Below are 25,374 nucleotides of genomic sequence, written 5' to 3' on the forward strand. Positions count from 1 at the left end.
GAGTTGAAACTCTACCGATGACCATAAAATCATTGTCAATTGCTTCATTGACGTCTTTTCGAGGTGAAAACTGCCAGCCTCCGAATGCAGATTCCCAGAAATGTCATTGATTCCTTAATTCCGTCTGAAATGGCAAAACATTTGTGTGTTTCAACAGCTGGAACATTGCAGAAAGGAATGGAAGGACCACGTGATATCAACAAATGCACTGGAAATGGCAGCCTAAAACTCAGTCCTGTCAGTATGCAAAGTCCGTCGTCTTAATAACTGTGATTAGTCAAGCAAAAACCTGACAGAATCTTGCTCATGGAATCATAACCTTCACACAATCGCCATCTCCATGCGTGTTGTGTCCTACTGTCAGGGCAGACACAAAGGAGGTGGTAGCAATGGTAGACAGTTGGAAGAGAGTTGAACTGGGACTCAACATTGACTCTTGACCACATGTTATCAGATCAAATATGGACAAGGAAATCGCTTGCTGTGTACAATGCTACACACACCGTCCATAACCCACTACCCTGGTGATGGAGCGTCAGAGGTTGAGGGGTGACATTGTAGAGATTTATAAAATCATGTGGGACTTAGATAAAGTGAAGCCAAGTTCTTTTCCTTGGTAGGGATGTCCAAAACTAGAGGGTGTAGGGTTAATGTCAAAGTGGAAGCAATTAAAAGGGATCTGAGGAGTGGCGGGTGTATAGACTGAGGTACCAGAGGAAGTGGTGAAGGTGGGTACAAGCATAACATTTTAAAAGACAGGGACATGGAGGGAGAAGTTTAAAGGGGGTATGGACCAAATGGGATAAATTCAGTTTGGAATATCTGGCCGGCATGGACGGTTGGACGGAACAGTCTGATTCGGTGCTGTATGACTCTATAGCGAAAAGGCTATTGATAATAATTGGTTACATCTAATGCAACGAACATCTGAAGGTGTTTCAGACAGCACGCACCTTGAATTGTATTTGTCTACAATGACTGATTGTGACCTTCCAAAAAAAGCAAAGACGTTGAAGCAAGATATCAGAACATCCAGCCCTTTTTCTGCAAAATGCCTCATTCACGGAATCCATTCTGAGCAGCTGCAGTGGAAGTACAAATATTAAATTCACATACTTGGGTGTTAATAATGTCAGTGACAATAGTGAGTGCATTATATAGAATATTCGAGCGTTAGTTTCCTCTCATTAGGCTGGTAGGAACCTCAAACGTCAGCACAACTCATGTATCAACAGACACATTTGAAACCGGACATCCTCCCTTCTGTTGGGGTGAATTTGTATATATTACACACAGAAATACAAATGATCACTTCAGTTTAGCTGTTCAAGATGTTCAGTGTCTTACTTCACTGCACGGCCATGTTATCTATCAGTAATACAGGTTGCGTGCTCCTCTTTCCAATGAGGAACCATTATTTCACTGTTTCTGATGTGTAGTTATATAAAAGCTTTTTCTATTGCTGTTTTGTTTTGTCAATACGTGCATGTTTTCATAACATCTTCTAGGTTTGTTTTGTATCATTTAATTCGATAGCTAGCTCTTGTTTTTGTTTTGCAACGGTGAGACAAGATCGAGAGTACGCAATCACGAGAGGCTTCCCCGTTAAACTTTGCTTTTTCCCATCTTTCGAGACCAGAAGCCAGTGAAAGTGCAGTGGTGGAGAGATGGGAGAGATTGGTTCTTGGAGGAAAGTTTGGACCGCAGAATCCAGCTTTATTTCCTCACTCAGGGAGGAGCTGTCTTCCAACTGGCGGACGTAAGATTGGAGGAGGCTGGGGTTTATCACTGCAGAGTGACACACAGCGTGGCTGCAAACGGAACCGGCACCAACCTGGTCGTGTTCGATAAGGATGAGGGAGAGGGAAAAATACCGCGTTGGTTTCAAGGCATTAATTTGAATCACAATCAAAATGTGGATTTAATTTCCAAAGAAAGAATTTGTAATTTTCTGTTCCGATCTTAACAATATAAGATGTCGGAGCGGAGGTAGACGTTTAGGGTCTGCTCCGCCAATCAATGATATCCTGGCTCATCAGATAGCCCTTAATTCCACTTTCCTTCCTTTCCCCGATAAGCCTTGAACTAGTTCGCAAACAAATATGTGTCTATCCCAGTGTGGAATGTACTTACAAACCAAATCTCAAGAACCCTCTGTTGGAAAAGTATTCTGCAGATTCTCAACCTCTAACAGAACAATTTCTACCTTACCTCTGTTTTAAATAAGCACCCTCTTATTCTGAGATTATGCCCTCTGGTCATAGTTTCTCTTACAAGGGGAAATAACCTTTCTGCATGAATAATGTCAAATCCTCTAAGAATCTTTTAAAGTTCAATAAAGTCGCCTCTCTGTCCTGTGTAATGCAATGCGTACACACTCAATCTGATCCTTGTTGTTAGACTGAGGCTACTACAGATGCCTTGCTGAAGAAAGGTTAGCGTTCTAGATGAAAACGAGACGTGTTTACTCAAACTTCACATGCCCTCCCGCCGAGTTTGCATTAACTTCGGTGCATTTAATGTATGCGAGTTTTACTCAGAGTGTAACGTGTGTTTTGGGGTGGGGAATTTTTGTTGTACTGTCAAAAGCGATCTCCTCAGAGGTTGGAACATAATGATCCCATCTCAGAAAGAAAAGCACGGAGAAGGACTACACATCTCATAATTGGTATGAACATTTGAAACGCGATGTTTTGCGTATTTAAATACTTGGGGGAACGGAAAATTCTAAAATTTCGAAATAAGCAATTAATTGATTTCAGAGGCAGAAGCAAAGGCATTTGCCGGTGGAAAATTTAAATCAACGTTTCCTTTAATTCCAACTCTATGACGCTAAAACTGCAACATTAGTTTTAAACGTTTCTCTTTTCAACTTTCAAATCATGTCTGTAATTAGGCTTTGAAGAACCTTTCTGCTTTCTCTTCGATATGAATCATTTACCAGTAGAATGTTTGAACTGCACGGTATTACCTTTTAACACCCAAAATGCCTTTTGCGGTTTTCTGGTTCTGCTTATCCTTGTGACAGGATTTGCTTCACATTTTTCAAATTAAATGTAGACTGCAAAACAGAACCCGTTCAGAGCGGTACAGTTTACACTTGTCAAATGTCTCACTTCGAACGCCAGCCAATGTCAGCTACACTTTCAATAAATCGGGTAGTTTCATTCAATGATATTAACTTCGTTGCAATGAGATTTGTAATGTACTCTCATTTCAGTGTGTTGCTTCTGTTTGTGCACTCTTAGATTTATGTGTTGTTACTCTTTCTATACTCATAGTTCAGCGAGTTTTTCTTTGTCTGTACTTTGAGTTTAGTTTATTGATTTTTAATCAGTAATCTCACTTCAATTTGCTGTTTATCTAACTGTACTCTCAGTTTACTGCGTTTTTTAATCTGTATTCTCATTTCAGTGTGTTATCTCTGCATTTTTACTCTTAGTTCAGAGTGCTATTTCTCTATCTGTACTGTCCGATCAGTTTGTGATTTATCTTTCTGCACTCTGTTTAGTGTGTTGTTTCTTTATCTGCACTCTCAATTCAGTGTGTTTCTCTAACCTGTACTCTCAGTTCATTGTGTTATTTCTCAATCTGTACTGTCCGATCAGTGTGCTATTTCTCTATTTGTACTCTCTCTTCGGTGTGCTGTTTCTCTATCTGTACTCTCAGTTCCGTATTCTTTTTCTCTATAAGTACTGTCCAATCAGTGTATTATTTCACGATCTGTACTCTCATGTCAGTGTGTTGTTTCTCCATTTGTAGTCTGATCAGTGTATTATTTCTCTATTTGTGCTCTCTCTTCAGTGTGCTGTTTCTCCATCTGTACTGTCTGAACTGAGTGTACAGACAGAGAAATAACACGCTGATCAGACAGTCCAGATAGGGAAACAACACACTGAACAGCGAGTTAAGATCCAGAAACAACACACTGAACTGAGTGTACAGAGAGAAATAACACACTGATCAGTGGATCTGGATCTTAACTCGCCGTTCAGTGTGTTGTTTCCTTATCTGGACTGTCCGTTCAGTGTGCTGTTTGTGTATCTGTACACTCAGTTCAGTGTGTTTTTTTTTCTATCTGGACTCTTAGTTCAGTGTGTGGTTTCCCTATCTGGATTAGAGTGGTGCTGGAAAAGCACATCAATTCAGGCAGCATCTGAGGAGCAGGGAAATTGACGTTTCAGACAAAAGCCCTGCATCAGGAATACAGGCAGAGTGCCTGAAGGGTGGAGAGATAAATGATGGTGGGGTGGGTGTGGGGAAAAAGTAACATAGAGTACAATAGGTGAGTGGGGTGGGGGTGAAGGTGATAGGTCAGAGAGGAGGATGGAGTGGATAGGTGGAAAAGAAGATAGGCAGGTAGGACAGGTCAAGGGGACAGTGCTGAGCTGGAAGTTTGGAACTGGGGTGAGGTGGGGGAAGGGGAAATGAGGAAACTGGTGAAATCCACATTGATGCCCTGGGATTGAAGTGTTCCGAGGTGGAAGATGAGGCGTTCTTCCTCCAGGCATCGGGTGGTGAGGGAGCAAGGGTGAAGGAGGCCCAGGACCTCCATGTCCTTGGGAGAGTGGGAGGGGGGTTGAAATGTTGGGCCACAGGGCGGTGTAGTTGATTGGTGTGGGTGTCCCAGAGATGTTCCCTAAAGCGCTCTTCTAGGAGGAGTCCACTCTCCCCAATGTAGAGACCACATCAGGAGCAACAGACACAATAAATGATATTGGTGGATGTGCAGGTAAAACTTTGATGGATGTGGAAGGCTCCTTTAGGGCCTTGGATGGAGGTGAGGGAAGAGGTGTGGGCATAGGTTTTGCAATTCCTACGGTGGCAGGGGAAGGTACTAGGGCAGGAGGGTGGGTTGTTGGGGGTGCGTGGACCTGACCAGGTAATCACAGAGGGGACAGTCTTTGCGGAAGGCCAAAAAGGGGTGGGGAGCAAAATATATCCCTGGTGGTGGGGTCCGTTTGGAGGTGGCAGAAATGTTGGCGGATGATTTGGTTTATGCGAAGGTTGGTAGGGAGGAAGGTGAGCACCGGGGGGTTCGGTCCATTTTAAAGTTGGAGGGGTGGGCTGAGGGCAGAGGTGCGGGATGCGTTGGAGGGTCCCTTTAACCACGTGGGACAGGAAATTGCGGATCTCTAAAGAAGGAGGCCACCTGGTGTGTTCGGTGGTGGAACTGGTCCTCCTGGGAGCAGATACAGCAGAGGTGGAGGAATTGGGAATTTGGGATGGCATTTTTGCAGGAGGTAGGGTGGGAAGAGGTGTAATCCAGGTAGCCGTGGGAGTCGGTGAGTTTGTAAATAATGTCGGTGTCAAGTTGGTCATTGTTAATGGAGATTGAAAGGTCCAGGAAGGGGAGGGAGGTGTCAGAGATGTTCCAGGTAAATTTAAGGTCAGGGTGGAATGTGTTGGTGAAGTTGATGAATTGCTTAACCTCCTCGCAGGAGCACAAGGTGGTGCCAATTCAGTCATCAATGTAGCGGAGGAAGAGGTGGGGAGTGGTGCCGGTGTAATTACAGAAGATGGACTGTTCTACGTAGCCAACAAAGAGACTGGCATAGCTGTGGCCCATAAGGGGGCCCATGGCTACCCCTTTGGTCTGGAGGAAGTGGGAGGATTCAAAGGAGAAATTGTTAAGGGTGAGGATTAGTTCAGCCAAATGAATGAGAGTGGCGGTGGAAGGGTACTGTTGGGGATGTCGGGAGAGGAAGAAACAGAGGGCTTGGAGGCCCTGGTTATGGTGAATGGAGGTGTAGAGGGATTGGATATGCATGGTGAAGATGAGGCATTGGGGGCCGGGGAAACTGAAGTCTTGGAGGAGATGGAGGGCGTGCATGGTGTCTCGAATGTATGTGGGGAATTCTTGGACTGGGGGGATAGGACAGTGTCAAGGTAGGTAGAATTGAGTTCAGTGGGGCAGGAGCATGCTGAGACAATGGGTTGGCCAGGGTGGTCCGGCTTGTGGATCTTGGGAAGGAGGTAGAATGAGGAAGTGCGGGTTCCTGGACTATGAGGTCGGAAGCTGTGGGTGGGAGATCTCCTGAGGTGATGAGGTTCTGTATGGACTGGGAGGTAATGGTTTGGTGGTGGGAGGGGTGGGGTCATAGTTGAGGGGGCTGTAGGAAGAGGTATCCTTGAGTTGGCGTCTGGCTTCAGCGGTGTAGAGGTCAGTGCGCCAGACTATCACTGCACTCCCTTTATCTGCTGGCTTGACAGTGAGGTCGGGATTGGAGCAGAGGGAGTGGAGGGCTGCACATTTGTGAGGGTGAGGTTGGAGTTGGGGGGGGTGGAGACAGGTTGAGGCGGTTAATGTCCTGGCGGCAGTTGGAAATGAAGAGGTCGAGGGCGGGTAATAGGTCAGGTGTCCAAGTGGATGGAGTGTGTTGGAGGTGGGCGAAGGGGTCCTCAGAAGGGAGCGGGAGTCCTGAATGTGAAAGAAAGCTCAGAGGCGGAGGAAGAAGTGTTCGACGTCATGGCGTGTATTAAATTTATTGATGCATGGGCAGAGGGGGATGAAGATGAGTCCTTTGCTGAGGACTTTTCCAGGTGATGGAGTGTGTTGAAGGCAGGTACTGTCCAATCAGTGAGCTATTTCTTTATCTTACTCTCAGTTCAGTGTCCTGTTTCTATATCTGTGCACTCAGTCCATTTTGTTACTTCTCTGAACTGTGTACAGATAGTGTATTATTGACCTTTCTGTACTCTCATTTCAGTGTGTTGTTTCTGTATCTGCCCTCTCAGATATGTGTTGTTTCTCTTTCTATATTCGTAGTTCAATGTGCTTCTTTCTCTGCCACTGCACACTGCAGTGCCACTGCACACTGAACTGAGAGTACAGAGAGAGAAACAACACGTTGAACTGCAAGAACAGATAGAGAAACAACAGTGAACTGTCAGTACAGATAAAGAAACAACTCATTGAACTTTGAGAATAGGTAGAGAAACAACACACTGAACTGGGAACAGCACGAGACAAGGAGATAACACGGCAAACCAGAAATAGTGAGAGACAAATGACAACATTGTGAACCAGGAATAAGAGAGAGCCAGGAAAATTGCGAATACACTGATCTGGGAATAGAGCGAGTCAGAGTGACAACACATTGAACCTGGAAAAGAGGGAGAGTCAACACACTGAACTGGGAAGCGAGACAAAATGTGACTGCACACTGAATACGGAATAGAGAGTGTCACAGCAACAAACACTGAAGAGCGAAGAGAGAAAGAGTGTGACAACACACTGATCTGGTAACAGAGAAAGACAGATACACAACACATTGAACTGGGACTAGAGGGAGATAACAAGGAGTATGACAACAGACAAAACTAGGCATAGAGAGAGAGTAAATACAGAATTACAGAGAACAGCTAAATAGAACATAGAACATTACAGCACAGAACTGTACGTTGTGCTGACTACTGATCCTCATGTATACACCCTCAAATTTCTGTGACCACATGTATGTCCAGTAGTCTCTTAAACGTCCCCAATGACCTTGCCTCCACAACTGCTGCTGGCAACACATTCCATGCTCTCAACTCTGTGTAAAGAATCCGCCTCTGACATCCCCTCGATACTTTCCTCTAACCAGCTTAAAACTATGACCCCTCATGTTAGTCATTTCTGCCCTGAGAAAGAGTCTCTGGCTATCGACTCTATCTCTGCCTCTCATTGTCTTGTATACCTCAAATAGGTCCCCTCTCCTCCTCCTTTTCGCCAATGAAAAAGTCGGAGCTCAGTCAACCTCTCCTCATAAATAAGCCCTCCAGTCCAGGCAGCATCCTGGTAAACCTCCTCTGAACCCTCTCCAAAGCATCCACATCTTTCCTATAATAGGGCGACCAGAACTGGATGCAGTATTCCAAGTGCGGTTTAACCAAAGTTTTATAGAGCTGTAACAAGATCTCATGACTCTTAAACTCAATCCCCCTGTTAATGAAAGCCAAAACAGCATATGCTTTCTTAACCCTGTCCACTTGGGTGGCCATTTTAAGGGATCTATGTAACTGCACCCCAAGATCCCTCTGTTCCTCCACACTGCCAAGAATCCTATGCTTAATCCTGTACTCAGCTTTCAAATCTCAGCATTAAACTGAGCTTAGAGAGAGAATGAGAACACACGTGGAAAACACTGAGACAGTTAGACAAACGTTGAACTTGGAATGGAGCAAGGCTGAGCGATGAATCCTGAAAAATGGGAATGGAGAGAGATGGAATCAATTCACTGAAGAGACAATAGAAAGATTCACAGTGACAACATGCTGAACAGGTAAGAGAGAGAGAGACAGAGGGAGAACACACCTAAGTGAGAACGTAGAGAGGCACTCCAAAGGTTTGCAGTGTATCTGGAACAGAGAGAGAACAGCAGTGCCTGTGCATCGGAGGGTGTTCAGCAGTGCCTGTGCATCTGAAAGGCAACGGCAGGGCGAGAACATTTGCAAGAGCGAGGGAGCGCGCGAGAGTTGGAGAAATCAAAAGCGAGAGACAGGGCATGCGCGCACGAGCGAGAAAGAGAGCGCGTGCTTGAGTGAGCATGAGGGAGCGCGCCCGTGGGCACGATCGCGAGCTACAATGCGAGAACGAGCGCGTGCGAGAGCGCGCGAGAGGGACAGTGCGAGCAAGCAAGATAAAGAACGGATAAAGAAAGACAGAAGGAAAGGAAGGAAGGGGAGGGAGAGAAAAACATAGGAAAAAATACGAAAAAACAAGAAAAATTAGTATGAGAAAACAAAGACAGAAAGGAGACAGAAGAGAGAGAGGGTGGAGACAGGGGAAAGAGCCAGGAGGGAGAGAAAGAGACCAGAAGATGGAGAAAGAGGGAAAGAGAATAAGAAAGAGACAAAACGAGAGGCTGGCTATTTTTGGGTGAGGAAATTAAATGCTGCCTGAGCAATAGAGAGCCAGAGAGAAGTAAACTGAAAAAGGGAAACGTCAGACAGAGACAAACACAAGTCAAGGTAAAACAGACAGATAAAAGAGGTAAGATCACCATTCCAGCTGGTCCCATCTCTCTCGATGGTCTCTCTCACACCCAACAGGGACAGCCCTGCTCCTGCAGTTTGCTTCAGGACAGATATTTCAAGGAGACGGGTGGCTGAAGGATAAAAACTTGAATTGATATTTCAAACACTATCCACAAACCCTCACACACACAGTGACAGACAGAAACAGTTTTTTAATTGTTAAAATATATTTTAGTTCCTGTGTATGTACATAAGAGTTTTTTATGAATAAAGTAGTTCTAAACAAACGTTAAGGGCAAAAGTGTTTTTTTAAAATTTATACAAGATACTATTTACATACATTTGATTCAATAAAAGGGTCAGGCAGAAACACACTGATACTCACCTCATGCTCAGTCCATATGGCAAAAGAGACTGTGGCTATCAGATTCTGCCTGTCATTCAATGGTCCCTCTTAACTGAAATTCGAGCTCATCCAGATAACTCCCAGCCCCTCTACCTGGAGCACATCCAAAGTCATCTTTGGGATTCGGGGTAGGAGGTGTGAGCACAAGCAGCAGGTCTACCCTAGACTATGTTTGCCTCCCGCTGTCTTCTGACCTCACACACGGAACCCAGATTTGAAACGTACACAGAAACAAAACTGAGTTCCAATCCTTCAGAATCCAGAATACAGAACGACAATTATTTACACAAAGGAACACACAGGCTTAACAGACAAATTTATCCCACAAGTGAATTTGGGATTTTCACAAAAAGTGCAAGTCGACTTATAATCAGTTTTAAAAATTCTACAAATGAGTTGTGCGTCTGTCTGCAAATGATGTCCGGTGAGGTCGTTGATGAGGCCGCACTTGGAGCATTCTGCAGTTTTGGTCACCCTATTACAAGAAAGACATAGCTAAACAGGAAAGAGTGCATAGTTGGTCAAAGTTACAAGAAGAGGTTGGCCAAGATAGGACTTTATTCCTTGCGACGAAGGAGAATGAGGGTTGACCTTACGGAGGTATATAAAATCATAAGGAGCATTGATAAGATGAATGCATAAAGTCGGGGCAACTTCTTCACGCAGAGAGTGGTGCGTATATGGGCTGCCAGAAAAACTGGTTGAGGCAGGTACGATAACAACATTTTTAAAAACATGTTAAGGAAATACATGGATAGTTTAAAGGGATATGGACCAAATGCAGGCAATTGAAAATAGCTGTGTGATACCATGGTCAGTATGGAGCAGTTTGGGCCAAAGGGTCTGTCCCCATGCTATATTACTCAATGAATCTGTCCAATATCTCTATGGTGTCCATCTTTGTCTGCAATGGGACACGTTTATCCTGGAGGGAAGTTTGAATGAACTAACAATGTGAATTCAACGCTCAAAGCCTCGTGCTCCCTCTTGTATTTAAAGTGATTAAATGCCACCCTCTGCTGGACACCTCGTGCCACTGCACAAGCAGTTTTTTTTGGGAGAAGGCATCTGCTCTCCCCTATGACAAACAAAAATTGAACGAAACGTCACAGAAGGTTCTGAGGAAGGCACACTTTACCCAAAGCGTTAACTCTGACGTCTCTCCACAGATGTTGCCAGACCTGCTGAGCTTTTCCAGCATTTTTTTTCATTTGTTTTACAGCATCTGCCATTCTTACAGTTTTTAAGAAGACAGCATTCCTGTTTCCACCTGGTTTTAAATAAAGGACTTGTTACAGCTGGTCTAGGTATTTGTATCCCATCCCACAATCCCCACATTTCTATAGATTTTCCATGATGCAAATCTCCTTGCATCTCTCCAGGTTGGTTGATCTGCTGGATCCTTGCCCATACACACTATACATGTGTAGTTTCTCTCCACTGTGGAGAGAAGTGCTTTCAGATTGTTAACTCAAAAAAAATGGTTTCACTGAGTTCATTGGAACACTGTTATTCAGGCATGTGTTTATCTTGGTGCTTTACCACTCGCACTTATATAGAATTTTATATAGAAGCATAGAATCTCTACAGTGTGGAAACAGGCCCTTTGGCCCAACAAGTCCACACTTACCCTTCGAAGAGTAACCCACCTAACTCATTCCCTTACCCTATTTTCCCCTACCAATAACCTACACATCCCTGAATACTATGGGCAATTTAGCATGGTCAATTCACCTTACCTGGACATCTTTGGACTTCCTGTTATTCTTCCCAAAGTGAATCACCTCACATTTAGCTGCATTGAACTCCATTCGTTATCTTTCAGCCCAGTTCATCCAAGTCCCCTGCAACATTCTTCCACACTGTCCACTACTCCACTGTACACTTTTTCTATGTACAGACTAAAGGGAAATGGGGTAGAACAGGAAAATAGAACTGAGCTGGAACACAAAGTCTGAATGGAAAACTCCTGCTCCTACTTCTGCTGTTCATTAAGCCTCAAGTTGCTGCACACGGTGATTTTGTTCAGGGAAGACTGAATTCCCAAGATATGAGACTATATTGAACACAGCAGTACAGCTCAGGAACAGGCCCATTGGTCCACAATGGCAAGCATGATATTTTTCAAAACTAATCCTATCTGCCAGCACACGCTCCATATCCCAGCCTGTTGTGCTGACTAAAATGTTTCTTAAACACTGCTATTGTTTCTGTTTCTATCACCTCCCCGGGAAACATATTCCAGGCACCTACCACTGTGTGTAAACAAAAAACCTTTCCCAGGCCCCTTGGTATTTACTGCCTGGAAAAAAAGACTCATTATCTACCCTATCCCTGTCTCTCATACATTTTATATGTTTCTATCAGGTCACCCTTCCGCTTCCAAAACAGGAGTGCAAACAATCCAACTTGTCCAAACACTCCTTATAGCTAATTCAGTCCATGCAACATCCTCTTTTGCACCATCTCCAAAGCCGTTCCTATTGTGTTGTGTATAATCTTTCCTATGTGCTGACCAGAACTACACACTAGCATGCCACAGACATTGCTTTCAACTTACACTTACATGTGGACAGACAGGTTCTCTATAGAAATATGTAAGCTGTCATTAGAGTTATCTAGCAGGTCAGCTCTAATGGGCACGCTGACTTCACAAAAGGAACAAAGATGCCACAGGTCAGTCAGTGCAAACCAGCACCAATGGGTGAGTGCCTATCAGAACAGGGAGGTGCCTGAGGTGATCAACTGTTGGAGGTTACTTGAAGAGGAATTTCTTCAATATCTGATAGGTTTAAAGATCATGTCTTAACAAACAGATCAGGGGGAGATTCACAACATTCCAAGCTTACACATCCTCAATCAACAGCTTTTCTTGTCAATACATAAGACCTATAAATTATTTCTTGTTCATCTCAATGCAATGTTGATCCCGAATAAATGCCAATTTAAAAAGTGAGATTTTCAGATATGATGGTCCACTCACAAACGAGTGAGAGATGTTGTGGGTTACCATTATCTAACTGGGGTAACTGAAATCAGGATCAACCACCCACCAACTCCCCTGTTTCTGAATGAAAATCGTTCAGTCCTGGTTGTGATTATCAGCAGCAGCTACAGCAGAAACCTAGACCTGCTGTTACTTGTGAGCTCGCTGGTGTCTCAGCAGGTTGGATGAATGAGTGAATCTCTTCCCACACACAGTGCAGAAGAACGGCTTCTTCCCTGTATGAATCAATCTGTGTTCAGTGAGTTGCCACGATCGCCTGAACCCAGACCCACAGTGAGAGCATCTGAACGGTTTTTCATCAGTGTGAACACGCTGATGGTACATAAGCTCCCCAGAACTTTTGAAAGACTTTTTACAGTTTGTGCATTTGAAAGGTCTCTCATCAGTGTGAACCCGCTGGTGCCTTAACAAGATGGAAGACCGAGTGAACCCCTTTCCACAAGCAGGGCAGGTGAACGGCCTCTTTTCAGAATGGATTCTCCGGTGATTCTGCAAAGTGGATAATTGAATGAATCCCCTCCCACACTCAGAACAGGTGAACGGCCTCTCTGAAGAGTGAACTCGCTGGTGCGTCAACAGGTGGGATGACTGAGTGAATCCTTTCCCACACTGGGAACAGGTGAACGGTCTCTCCCCAGTGTGAACTCGCTGGTGTACAGTGAGGTCAGACGATCGCCTGAACCCATTCCCACATTGAGAGCATCTGAATGGTTTGTCCTCAGTGTGAACCCGGTGATGGGACATCAGATCCTTTGAACTTTTACAGCACTTCCCACATTCTGCACATTTAAAAGGTCTCTCATCAGTGTGAACTCGCTGGTGTCTCAGTAATTGGGATGATGTCCTGAAGCTCTTCCCACACTGGGAGCAGCTGAATGGCACACGCCTGTTGTGAACTCGCTGGTGCTCAGTCAGTGCATATTGATTTTTAAAGCTCTTTTCACAATCAGAGCATTTAAATTTTCTCTCCTCTGTGTGAACATGCTGATGGGTCATTACATGGGATAACTGAGTAAATCCCTTGCAACATACAGAGCAGCTAAATGGCCGCTCCCCAGTGTGACTGCGCCAGTGAGTTTCCAGTTGAGATGGGTAATTGAATCCCTTCCCACAATCTCCACATTCCCATGGCTTCTCTCTGCTGTGAGTGGTGGTTTTCACATCCATTTTGAAATGTGAATGATGCTAACACCCTGATGAAGTGACCGTTTCCATCAAATCCTGGTGTGACATTCAGTTGGATTACAAATTCTTCCCTGTAAATATCAAGTAAAATGAATTTAAAATCAAGGGAATAGGAGAGAACCCACATATCTGCTGGTTAATGTATCCAGACTTGTTTATGTTCTGCATGCAAGATACAAATGGGAGAACAGTGAAAGAGCAAGAATGGATCAAAGTGATGGATGAGATTCATCTGCAGTTCAATTAGAATACTGACAGAAAATCTTAAACCCTAACTTCCGAGCAAGTTAACAGCAGCTGCTACATGGGAAAACCATGCGCTCCAAGCCACATAGAGGATGAACTTCGTTCCCACTGCTGTGATTTTGACTTGTAATAGATTCCTTCATCAACATCTGGGTAAACCTACCTCCCTTAAATTTCATGTTGAAAATTGCTGAGTCTGATTGCATTCCAACATCCTTGGGATTTAACTCTGCAACTTCTGCTCCATCTCCAGTCCAACTCAAAAAGTATCTGAAGAGAGAAAAAAAAAGCTGTGCTATGAAAAGGAAAACAGCACGAGACTGGGAAGAGCTACAATTTCTAAATAACCACCTTCCATATTGCAATCACTCGATAAAATTGGAGCCTGACTTCCACAGTTTATACTGTCTGAATAAAGTGGCTGTGTATTGGTCTGGCTGTTGGAACTCTAATATCAAAGTGCAAATACTAGAAATCCTCAGCAGGCCAGGAAATATCTGCTGAGAGAGAGAGAGAGAGACGGAGTTACATTTTAAATTAGCACAGAATTGGATTCCTCTTATGTGCTTACAATGACAAAGAAGATGGCTGAGTGTTGAGACATTGGAGGTGGTATGCGAGAAGGAAACGCGGTAAGCGGCAGGAGTTTCTGCTAGGCTTAAAACAAACTCTAGCTGGCCAGCTCCCCCATACATTCTGCTCTCCAGTGTCTGCTCCCTGGACAAAAAAAAATTGGACTGCACCTGACTGGCAGGTTTCTGAATGTGAGTTCACAGAAACGTGGCTGAGCAACAGACTTCCAGACACTGCCATCCAGCTAGACGGGCTCACCTTGTTTTGTGCTGACAGGAATGCAGCAGGGGTGCAGAGTGGGTCTATGTGTCTACATCAACTCAAGATGGTGCAAGGGCTCTGTGCTAGTCTCTAGTTACTGCTCATCACTGGTGGAGTTTGTAACAGTTAGATTTAATTTATCATGGGAATTAACTGCTGTCCTTATATATATTCCTCCCAGTGCTAATGCTAAGGAGGCACTGTGTGAACTGTATTAGTGGACTACAGAACGTGCTCCCTGATGGGCTGTTTATAGTCGCTGGAGATTTCAACCATGCAAATCTCAAGTCTGCACTCCCTAAATTCCATCAACATGTGGACTTTGTGATGAGAGCGGGGAACACACTTGATCTTGTTTATACAAATATCGCCAACGTGTACAAGGCAGAGCTCTGTGCCCACCTCACCTCCTCAGGCCACATCTGTTATGCTAATCCCATCCATTTCTGCTCTTCAAGACTGTATTGAGCACACTGACTGGCACATGTTCAGGGAGACGACAACCGATGGTGAATCCATCAACTTAGAGGAGTACACAGTGTCTGTCATTTGCTATATTAGCAAGTGCATTTACGAATCACTGTGTCTAAGACTATCTCACTACAACCAGAAGCCGTAGGTGACCAAAAGGTGTGTACATTGCTGAGGACCCATGATTGTGTCTTCAGAGCAGATGACAAGGCAGCCCTAACAACAGCGGGGGCTGACCTGTCCCTGACCATCAAAGAGGTGCAGCACGTACATGCGCAGAAATTATACAGCCACTTTCAGTACAGCTGAAATACGCAGAGCATATGGAAGGGCATTTAGGCCATTACCAACCACAGAACAGCGTTGCCTGCTTGTCCTAGTGATGCCTCCATCTTGAATGATTTGAACAGCTTCTGTACACGTTTTGAGGCATGAAATGATGTGGCAGCAAGGAAGACCACCCTCCTGCCTTGGTGTTGTATCTGACCATGGCTGACATGAGGAAAACCCTGTACAGAGTCAACCCACGTAAGGCTGCTGGACCAGATAACATCCCTGGCAGAGTGCTCAGAGGATGCTCTGACCTGCTGGCTGATGTTGTCATGGGCATCTTTAACATTTCCCTGAGCTGCACCATAGTTCCAAAGTGCTTCAAGGCTGCTACCAAAGTCTTCAGTGTTCTGCCTCAATGGCTGCTACCCCATTGTGCTGACATCCGTCATCATGAAGTGTCTTCAAATGCTCGTGATGATGGATATTAAGGCTCTGCTGCCCCTCTCACCAGACACTTGCAGTTCGTGTATTGTCCCAACTGCTCAATAGATTTCAACTACCCTCCATTGGCCCTCACCCAACTAGACACCTGTGTCAGATTACTGTTCATTGACTTCAGTTCTGCATTCAATGCTATCATTGCTCAGCACCTAATTTGAAGCTAAGTCTGCTGGGCCTGAATACCTCCCTCTGTAACTGGATCCTGGACTTCCTGACCTGGAGACATCAGTCAGTCCAGATTGAAATCAGCATCTCCAACACCATCACACTGAGCACGGGGTGGACGGGGTGGGGGCGCGGGGCTGTGTCCTCAGTGCACAGCTCAGCTCAAACCATAATCATTAAGTTTGCTGATGATACGACTGTAGTAGCGATTTGAGCTCTTGGGAGAGGCTGAACAGGCTGGGGCTGTTTTTTCTGGAGCGTCAGAGGCTGAGGGGTGACCTTTAAAGGTTTACAAAATTATGATGGACATGGATAGGATAAATAGGCAACCACAGATGACCAAAATTAAACAAATTTTCTTGCCTGCGTTTTATTTAAAGATTCACAACACTAATCGGCAGTGTTTAAAGCTGCTGGGATCTTTCGTCCTCCCCCAACGGTTATGAAGTATTAAGAAGCAGCTGCAAGCTTACTTCCAGATTTCTTTTCATGATTACATTTCAGCAGTATTAGATTATTTTGATTTATTTTGGTTCTTTTATAGTCAAAAACTCAATAAAAACAAAAAAATTCAAATAAAGTTGTGTTTACAGAGCTTTGAGATGCCTACACATGCACAGTTAAAGCTTTTTTTATTCTAAAATTATATGCTAAAAGTTATAGGTGTGGGAGAATTATTTTTTAAAACATAGTGAAAGAATTTTTTTTTTAAATCACACAGGAGAGTTTTTTTTCAAAACTGCAGTTGTTTACTGAACTTTTGGAGAGGCCTACACATGGAAGGCTCTGCAGTTTGGTTTCTTTTAAAAAAAAGTCAGAGGGAACATACGTCAGAGGGCTCATCTGTTGAGGCAATAACGGTACAGCTCAAAAGTAAACTGGATGCAATCACTCTGATAGATTATACTATCAGACCCCAATGGCACAGAGACAGAAACATTAAAGAACAAATATCAATGCAGATTACGGAAAGATGCGATCACAACAGGGTGGTCACAGTGGGTGTCTTTAAATTCCCCAAAACTGACTGGGACTCCCTTCAAACAAGAGGCTTAGAGGAGGCAGAAAGGGTTAAGTGTATCCAAGAGGGTTTCTTGACACAGTATGCGGATGGTCCAACGAGAGGATTGGCCCAGTGTGGCCTATGAGCCTGGCAGGTAACTGACCTGTCAGCACAACAGCATGTTGGAAACAGTGATCATAACTCCTGAAGTTTTAAGATAGCTACAAATAAAACGATGCCAGGACCTTGTGGGAAGGCAAAAGATTACATCAATATTAGGCAGGCACTATGGAATGTTAATTGGAATGAACAGTTATCAGTCAAGCCCACATTTGACAGGTGGGATTTATTTCAAGACCCTCTGATGGGAGTTCAACACCTGTATGTTCCATTAAGGAGAAAGGACAAGGATGACAAGTTAAGGGACCCTAGATAACAAGGGAAGCTGTGAATTTAGTCAAAATGAAAACAGAAGCATGCATAAAGTTTAGAAAGCTAAAAATCAGACAAAGCCCACAAGGAAAATAAAGAAAACATGAAAGAACTCAAGCAGGGAATTCAGAGAGCAAGAAGGGGGCCATGAAATTACTTTAGCAAGTAGGATTAAAAAGAATCCCAAGGCATTCGATACATACATTAAAAACAAGAGGGTAACTAGAAAGAAGGTAGGACCACTCACAGATAAAGGAGTGAACTTGTGCTTGGAGGCGGAGATGTGGGCGAGACCTTAAATGAGTACTGTGTGTCAGAATTCACCCAGGAGAAAGATAGTAAAATTTGTGTGGAGCATGCTAAATGCTACAGCATTTTGAGATCAAGAACATGATGTTGGGTTCTGGAACAGCATTAAGTTGGATAAGATCCCAGGACCCAATAGTATCTACCCCAGTTTATGAGAAAGGCGAGAGAGGAGATTATTGGGGCCTTGACCAAGATCTTGGTATCCTCGCTAGCCACTCACGAAGTGCCGGAGGACTGCCGAATAATGTTTTCGAGTAAAAAATGAGGTCTGCAGATGCTGGAGATCACAGCTGCAAATGTGTTGCTGGTCAAAGCACAGCAGGTTAGGCAGCATCTCAGGAATAGAGAATTCGACGTTTCGAGCATAAGCCCTTCATCAGGAATAAGAGAGAGAGCCAAGCAGGCTGAGATAAAAGGTAGGGAGGAGGGACTAGGGGGAGGGGCGATGGAGGTGGGATAGGTGGAAGGAGGTCAAGGTGAGGGTGATAGGCCGGAGTGGGGTGGGGGCGGAGAGGTCAGGAAGAGGATTGCAGGTTAGGAGGGCGGTGCTGAGTTGAGGGAACCGACTGAGACAAGGTGGGGGGAGGGGAAATGAGGAAGCTGGAGAAATCTGAATTCATACCTTGCACCGCCCTCCTAACCTGCAATCCTCTTCCTGACCTCTCCGCCCCCACCCCACTCCGGCCTATCACCCTCACCTTGACCTCCTTCCACCTATCCCACCTCCATCGCCCCTCCCCCTAGTCCCTCCTCCCTACCTTTTATCTCAGCCTGCTTGGCTCTCTCTCTTATTCCTGATGAAGGGCTTATGCTCGAAACGTCGAATTCTCTATTCCTGAGATGCTGCCTAACCTGCTGTGCTTTGACCAGCAACACATTTGCAGCTGCCGAATAATGTTCCATTGTTCAATTAAGAAAATAGGAATATTCCAGGAAACGATAGAATGGGGAGTCTCACATCTCTGGCGAGGAAGCTACTGAAGACAATTATTGGGGATAGGATTTACGTACATTTGGAAAAGAATGGCCTAATTAGGGACAGTCAGCACGGCTTTGTGCAAGGCAGATAATGCTTTACTAACTTTATTGAATTTTTCAAGGAGGTGACAAAGGTGATTGATGAGGATAGAGCAGTGAATGCTGTCCACATGGATTTTAGTAAGGCTTTTGATAAGGTCTCTCACGTTAGACATATCCAAAAGATTCAGATGTACAAGAACCATTAGGACTTGACCACATGGATTCAGAATCGGCTAGCCCATAGAAGACAGAGAGAAGCAGTGGAAGGGTGTTTTCAGAAGGTGGTTCGTGACAAGTGGTGTTCCTCAGGGATCCATACAGGGACCTCTGCTGGTTGTGGTACATATAAAAAGGCTTGGATGAAAATTATAGATGGGTAGGTTAGTAAGTTTGCAGACGATACCAAAATTGGAGGAGTTGAATAGTCGAAGGTTGTCAAAGGATACAGATCATTCGCAGATATGGGCAGAGAAATAGTAGATGGAGTTTGTTATGCAATGGCTGGATCCTGAACAACATTGATGTACAGAGGAATCTTGGGTTTCAAATCCATAGCTCCCTGAAAGTGGCCACACAAGTAGATAGGGTGTTAAAGATCGCATATGGCAGGTTTGCCTTTATTGGTCAGGGAACTGAATACAACAGTCAGGATGTCACATTGCAGCTTTATGAGACTTTGTTTAGACCATACGTGGGAGTACTGCATTCAATTCTGGTCGCCCCATTACAAGGAGGATATGGAAGCTTTGAAGAGGGTGCAGAAGAGGTGTGCATGGATACTGCCTGGATTGGAGGGTATGAGCGAAAAGAAGAGGTTAGGAAAACCTGTTTGTGAGCTACATTGTTCTATGTTCTAGCATTGAAAGCTGCCTGTTCGACTACTTGAGGATATTTAATTTAGATTGTCAGGCGATGTATTTGATTTTATTCAAGATGTATTATTTTTATTCAATGCATTCAATTTTATTCAATTAATATTAATTCTTTGGGTAAGGAAAAGGTAGAGTATTTTAGTGACAAGATCCCACTGAAAGCTGCTTCTTTTTAGGCTCATGCCATTGAAGGCATATAAGAGATAAAGAGCAGGATGGCTAGTAGATTTAGAGAAGTGATTACATAGCAGGATCAGTCAGATAGGTGGGAGACTGGTAAATGTAATGAGGTAGTTCAGGAGTCTCCTGTGGCTATTCCTCTCTCAAACAGGTATCCAGTTTTTGGTACTGTTGAAAAGACTGATCTCTCACAGGGAAGTAGAAGAGCCAGTCAGACCTAGGGCATCAGGAATTAATCTTATGTTTGTCAGGGTTTGACAAAATTTAGAAGAATAATTGTTATGGGGAACTCTTCTGTCACGGGCACAAATGAGATTCAACAGCAGTGAGCATGAATCCAGCAAAGTACATTGCTTCTCTGGTGCAAAGATCAAGGGCATGTCAAAACATTTGTAGCATATTGTTACAGGGGAGAATGAGATGCCAGAGGCTATTGTACACATTGGTAGGAATGACATAGGCAGAGAGAAGAAAACACTTTACAGTGTGAATAGGGGAGGTTAGGTAGAACACTAAAAAAAAACAGAACCTCAAAAGTAGTAGCTTGACTGAAGGAAGGAATAAATGAAGTAAATCGGTGGCTGAAGTGGTGGTGTAATATTTAGGGATTCAGGTTATTGGACCCATTGGGATCTCGTATGGAGCAGAAAAGACCAACTTTAAATGGATGGATTTCACCTGAACTGGAAAGGGACCAAAAGCCTAGTGGAGATATTTGCTATTTCTACTATAGGACACTAAACTATTAGAGAGGGGGTGTGGAGGGATCCCAAGTAACAGAGTAAACACTAAACAATGTGCTGAATCAGAAAAGAACAAGTTAATTAGAAAAGACAGGCAAGAGCAAGTCAGGGAATGAATTAACGCTGAAGAATTAAACTGCATTTATTTCAGTGCAAGGGGGATCAGGCTAATAAACTGAGGGCACATTTGGAACATGGGATTGGGACATCATAGCTATTACGAAACTTGGCTGAGGGAAGGACAGAACTGGCAGCTCAATGGGGTTTCGGAAACTATAGGAACAATAGCAAGGAAGGAAAGAAAGAGGAAGGGGTGGGCATTTTTGATTAAGGAAAACATTACTAGTGTAACTAGAGAACATATTTCTAAAACATCGTCCAGTGAAAATATATGGGTTGAAATTAGAAATACGGAAGAAATGATCAACTTGATGGGATTGCACCATAGTACAACAGTCAAAGAGAAATTGAGGAACAAATGTACAAAGAGATCTCAGATCTACGTCCCTCAAACCGATAAGCTGCAGAGCTGGGCTAAGAGGTGGCAAATGGAGTTTAATGGGGAAAAGTGGGAGATGGTTCACTTTGGAAGGAATAACAGGAATGCAGAGTACTGGGCTAATGATAAGGGCAATGTAATTGTGCAAAGAGATCTTGGTGTCAAGGTACATAGATTCTTAAAAGTTGCCACTCAGGTTGACAGGGTTGTTAAGAAGACATATGGTGTGTTATCTTTTATTGGTAGAGGGATTGAGTTTCAGAACCATGAGGTCATGATGCAGCTTTACAAAACTCTGGTGCAGCCACACTTGGGAGTATAGTGTACAGTTCTGGTCACCGCATTATAGGAAGCATTGGAAAGGGTTCAGAGGAGATTTACTCGAATGATGCCTGGTATGGAGGAAGGTCTTATGAAGGAAAGGCTGAGGGACTGGAGACTACTTTCGTTAGAGAGAAGAAGGTTGAAAGGCGACATAATTGATAATCAGAGGGTTAGATAGGTGAACAGTGAAAGCCTTTTCTCTTGGATGGCGATGAATAGCATGAGAGGACATAGCTTTAATTGAGGGGTGATAGATATAGGACATATTTCAGAGGTGTTTATTTACTCAGAGAGTAGTAGGTGCATGGAACGCACTGCCTGTAACAGTTGTAGACTTGCCAACTTTAAGGGCATTTAAATGGTCATTGGATAAACGTATGGATGAAATGGAATAGTGTCGGTTAGATGGGCTTCAGATTGTTCACCAACATGTGAAACCATCGAGGGCCGAAGGGCCTGTACTGCGCTGTAATGTTCTAAGTAACAATAATAAGGTGTTTTTAATTTTCTAATTATTGATTGGGACAATAGTGTTAAAGGTTTAGCATGGTGAAGAATTTGTTAAAGAAAATTTTCTTGAATGTATTTATCAATATGGAAATATTTCTATTAGCAAAGAAGTAAACCTTGACCTACTCTTGGGTAAGAAGGCAAGACAAGTGACTGCAGCGATAGTAGGGGAATGCTTTTGATCCAGTGATCATAATTCAATTAGTCTTAAAATAGTTATGCACAAGGATAAACATTCCATAACATTCCATGGGCGGCACGGTGGCACAGTGGTTAGCACTGCTGCCTCACAGCGCCTGTAGACCCGGGTTCAATTCCCGACTCAGGCGACTGACTGTGTGGAGTTTGCACGTTCTCCCCGTGTCTGCGTGGGTTTCCTCCGGGTGCTCCGGTTTCCTCCCACAGTCACAAAGATGTGCGGGTCAGGTGAATTGGCCAAGCTAAATTGCCCGTAGCGTTAGGTAAGGGGTATGGGTGGGTTGCGCTTCGGCGGGTCGGTGTGGACTTGTTGGGCCGAAGGGCCTGTTTCCACACTGTAAGTCTAATCTTAATCTAAAAGGTTAAGTTTTTAATTGGAGTAAGGCAAATTTTAATGATATGAGACAAGAGCTTTCAAACGTTGATTGGAGTAGACTGTTCGTAGGTAAGGGGACACCTGACAAATGGCAGGCTTTCAAAAGTGTGGTAACAAGAGTCATTATGTTCCTGTTCAAGTGAAAGATAAGGCTGGTAGAATTAGGAACAATAGATGGATAAAGACATTGAGATTCTAGTCGAGAATAAATAAAAATCATATATTAGATAGAAGTAACTGGGTTCAAATGAATTTCTTGAACATATACTAAGAGGGATACGGCATTCTTAAAAGTGAGATCATGAAGACAAAAAGAGGATTGAGATAGCCTTGGCCGATAAGGTTAAAGGCAATCCAAAGAAATTCTACTGACATTCATACATTAAGAGCAAGAGAGCTATGATGGAATGAGTTGGGCTTCTTTGTGTTGAAGCTTGGGAGATGGAAAAGATATTAAATCAATATTTAATTTGCTGTGAAGAAAGAAATGGAGGCCAGAGAATTCTGGGAAATAAATACTGATGTCTTGAAAACAGCTCACATTACAGAAGAGGAAGTGCTGGGGATCTTAGAAAATACAAAGGTGGATAAATCTCCAGATCCTGACCTACTGTATTCTGGGACACTGTGTGAAGTTCAGGAGGAAATTGCAAAGCCCCTTCCAGAACGTTTGCACAGACAGGATAGTTAAGAAGGCATTCAGCACATTTGCCTCCATTGTTGAGGTCTTTGAGTACAGGAGTTGGGACATCGTGTTGAGGTTGTGCAGAAAATTGATGAGACTTCTTCTGGGGTACTGTGTCCAGTTCTGGTTGTCCTGTTATAGGAAGGATATTACTAAGCTGGAGAGGGTTCAGAAAAGATTTACCAGGATATTGCCAGAAATGGAGGGTTTGAATTATAAGTAGAAGCTGGTTAAGTATCTTTTCACTAAGTGTGAGATTTCAAGACTTGGAGGCATATTTTGAAAGATGAGAGGATAAAGATTTTAAATTAGACACAAAGGGCAACTTTCCTTTTTACACAGAGTGGTTTGTGTGTGGAATGTACTTCCAGAGGAAGTGAATGCAGGTAGTTACAACATTTAAGACATTTGGGTAAGTATGTGAAAAAGAAGTGTTTGGAGGAAGTTGGGCCAACCACAGGCTGGTGAGACTAGTTTACTTCAGGATTATGGTTGACATGGATTCACTGGACCAAAGAGCCCGTTTCCATGTTGCATGACTCAATATCAGAAGGACTGAAGTCAGAGTAAAAACTCATAGTTGCGGAAATCCCCAAGGAATGGAATGATGCTAATATGCAATTATTGCTGCATGACGATGTTACACACAGATACACAAAGCATCTGAGCCTGTGCAAACCAAGATCACCATACATTGTGGAGGATGAAAGGAGGCAGATGCAGTTTAACAGAATGTTTCTAAGAATAATGAGTTTTATTTGAAAGATTAGGTTGTAAGATCAAGGTTGAGGAAGATCAGTTACAGCTAAGCAATACATGACTATTTTACACAAGGTGAGGAAAGGAAAACTTTCTGTTAGATGATCATATAATAATTACAAAGTCAGAGATTTAAGATTTTGGAAGACCTGCAGGGTGGATGTTGGGGAAAAAAATTATGCAGTGACTGGTTAAGAAGTTTAATACTTACAAAGTCCAATATTTTAGTTTGGTTGGAATTTGCTGACAGCAATACCTCTTCTAATGGTCTGTGCAGAAATTTGGGGGAAAAAAAAACTTTGGTTCAGCATATACATTGAAAAAAGGCAAATATTTCTCTGGGTTTTCCGTTGCTGTGTATAAATCTTCTGTTCCTAACATTCAATGAAAGGAGTTTATCAGTCCAGTCCCGCTTCCCCAGTATGACCATACATACAACTTACTACATTTTACCTCTTGTTGTGATCGGCAATTCCTCAATTCGGGAATGACATCTCTACTTCTTGCCCTGAGACTTCACCTGATTATAGTGAACATCAGCTCTTTGGAAACGAAGCAAGATATCCCGTGCGGCAAACGGATTGAGAATAGCAGATGTTGCTTCCTGCCCTTTTATGCCACCACTCTGCCTCATGAGTATGAAAGGGCGATGTAGCTTGATAGACAGGTTGTCTCCATTCTGAATAAATATACGGTAAACTTCCCTCGTCATTGACCATTACAAAGATAGCATTTGCGCATGCGCTTTTCCCCCGAGGCCCGACAAAGATGGAGGTTGCGCATGCGCCTTTCTCCCTCCAGCGGCCCGACAAAGATGGAGGTTGCGCATGCGCCTTTCTCCCTCCAGCGGCCCGACAAAGATGGAGGTTGCGCATGCGCCTTTCTCCCTCCAGCGGCCCGACAAAGATGGAGGTTGCGCATGCACCTTTCTCCCTCCAGCGGCCCGACAAAGATGGCAAATGCGCACGCGCTTTTCTATCCAGCGTCCCAACAAAGATGGCGGCCGTTACCTTGAAGTATCAGGCTCGGAGTTGCGACTCCATTCAGCGCTGTCGACTGGCCAGATGTTCTTTTTCGCGGTTTCGGCCAAACAGGATATATTTGTGAATCCCTTCGTCCGTTTGCTGGATTCATCGGCCCCTTGTTTCTGCCTTCCCCGGAACAAATCACAGTCACTCGCCCCGCACATGCGCTCTCTGCACCTCCACCCTGTCCTTGTGATTTGTAGATCGGGATAATGTATACCGCGGGGAATGCTGGGCAAGATACCAACTGTTGGGTGTGCCAATTCAAGATCCAGGAATTATTTGTCTAGTATGCAGTGGATGCCCCAGACCTGAAGAGAACGTTGACAGAAATAGGAGATTTCTGTTTCCTCAGGGATTTGTGGAGAAACAGGTGTTTTGGCAATGCAT

General features: G+C 43.9%; 1 protein-coding gene across 2 annotated transcripts; it reads right to left on the reverse strand.

Moving 5' to 3' along the window:
• Positions 1-9,201: 9,201 nt before the first annotated feature.
• LOC132823820 (zinc finger protein 135-like) lies at positions 9,202-25,166 on the reverse strand. 2 transcript variants are annotated; one of them, XM_060837867.1, is made up of 3 exons: positions 24,970-25,166; positions 13,969-14,075; positions 9,202-13,630 (listed from the first exon to the last, which is right to left on the reverse strand). In XM_060837867.1, exon 3 carries the CDS (start codon positions 13,539-13,541, stop codon positions 12,504-12,506), a length of 1,038 nt encoding a protein of 345 aa, XP_060693850.1. In that variant the 5' UTR covers positions 13,542-13,630; positions 13,969-14,075; positions 24,970-25,166; the 3' UTR covers positions 9,202-12,503. The 2 variants fall into 2 exon arrangements, with proteins under 2 accessions (XP_060693850.1, XP_060693849.1); XM_060837866.1 differs by lacking the exon at positions 24,970-25,166 and adding an exon at positions 24,413-24,707.
• Between the last annotated feature and the right edge of the window lie 208 nt (positions 25,167-25,374).

Source organism: Hemiscyllium ocellatum, chromosome 17 (genome assembly GCF_020745735.1).
Source record: "Hemiscyllium ocellatum isolate sHemOce1 chromosome 17, sHemOce1.pat.X.cur, whole genome shotgun sequence".
Lineage (NCBI taxonomy): Eukaryota > Metazoa > Chordata > Chondrichthyes > Orectolobiformes > Hemiscylliidae > Hemiscyllium > Hemiscyllium ocellatum.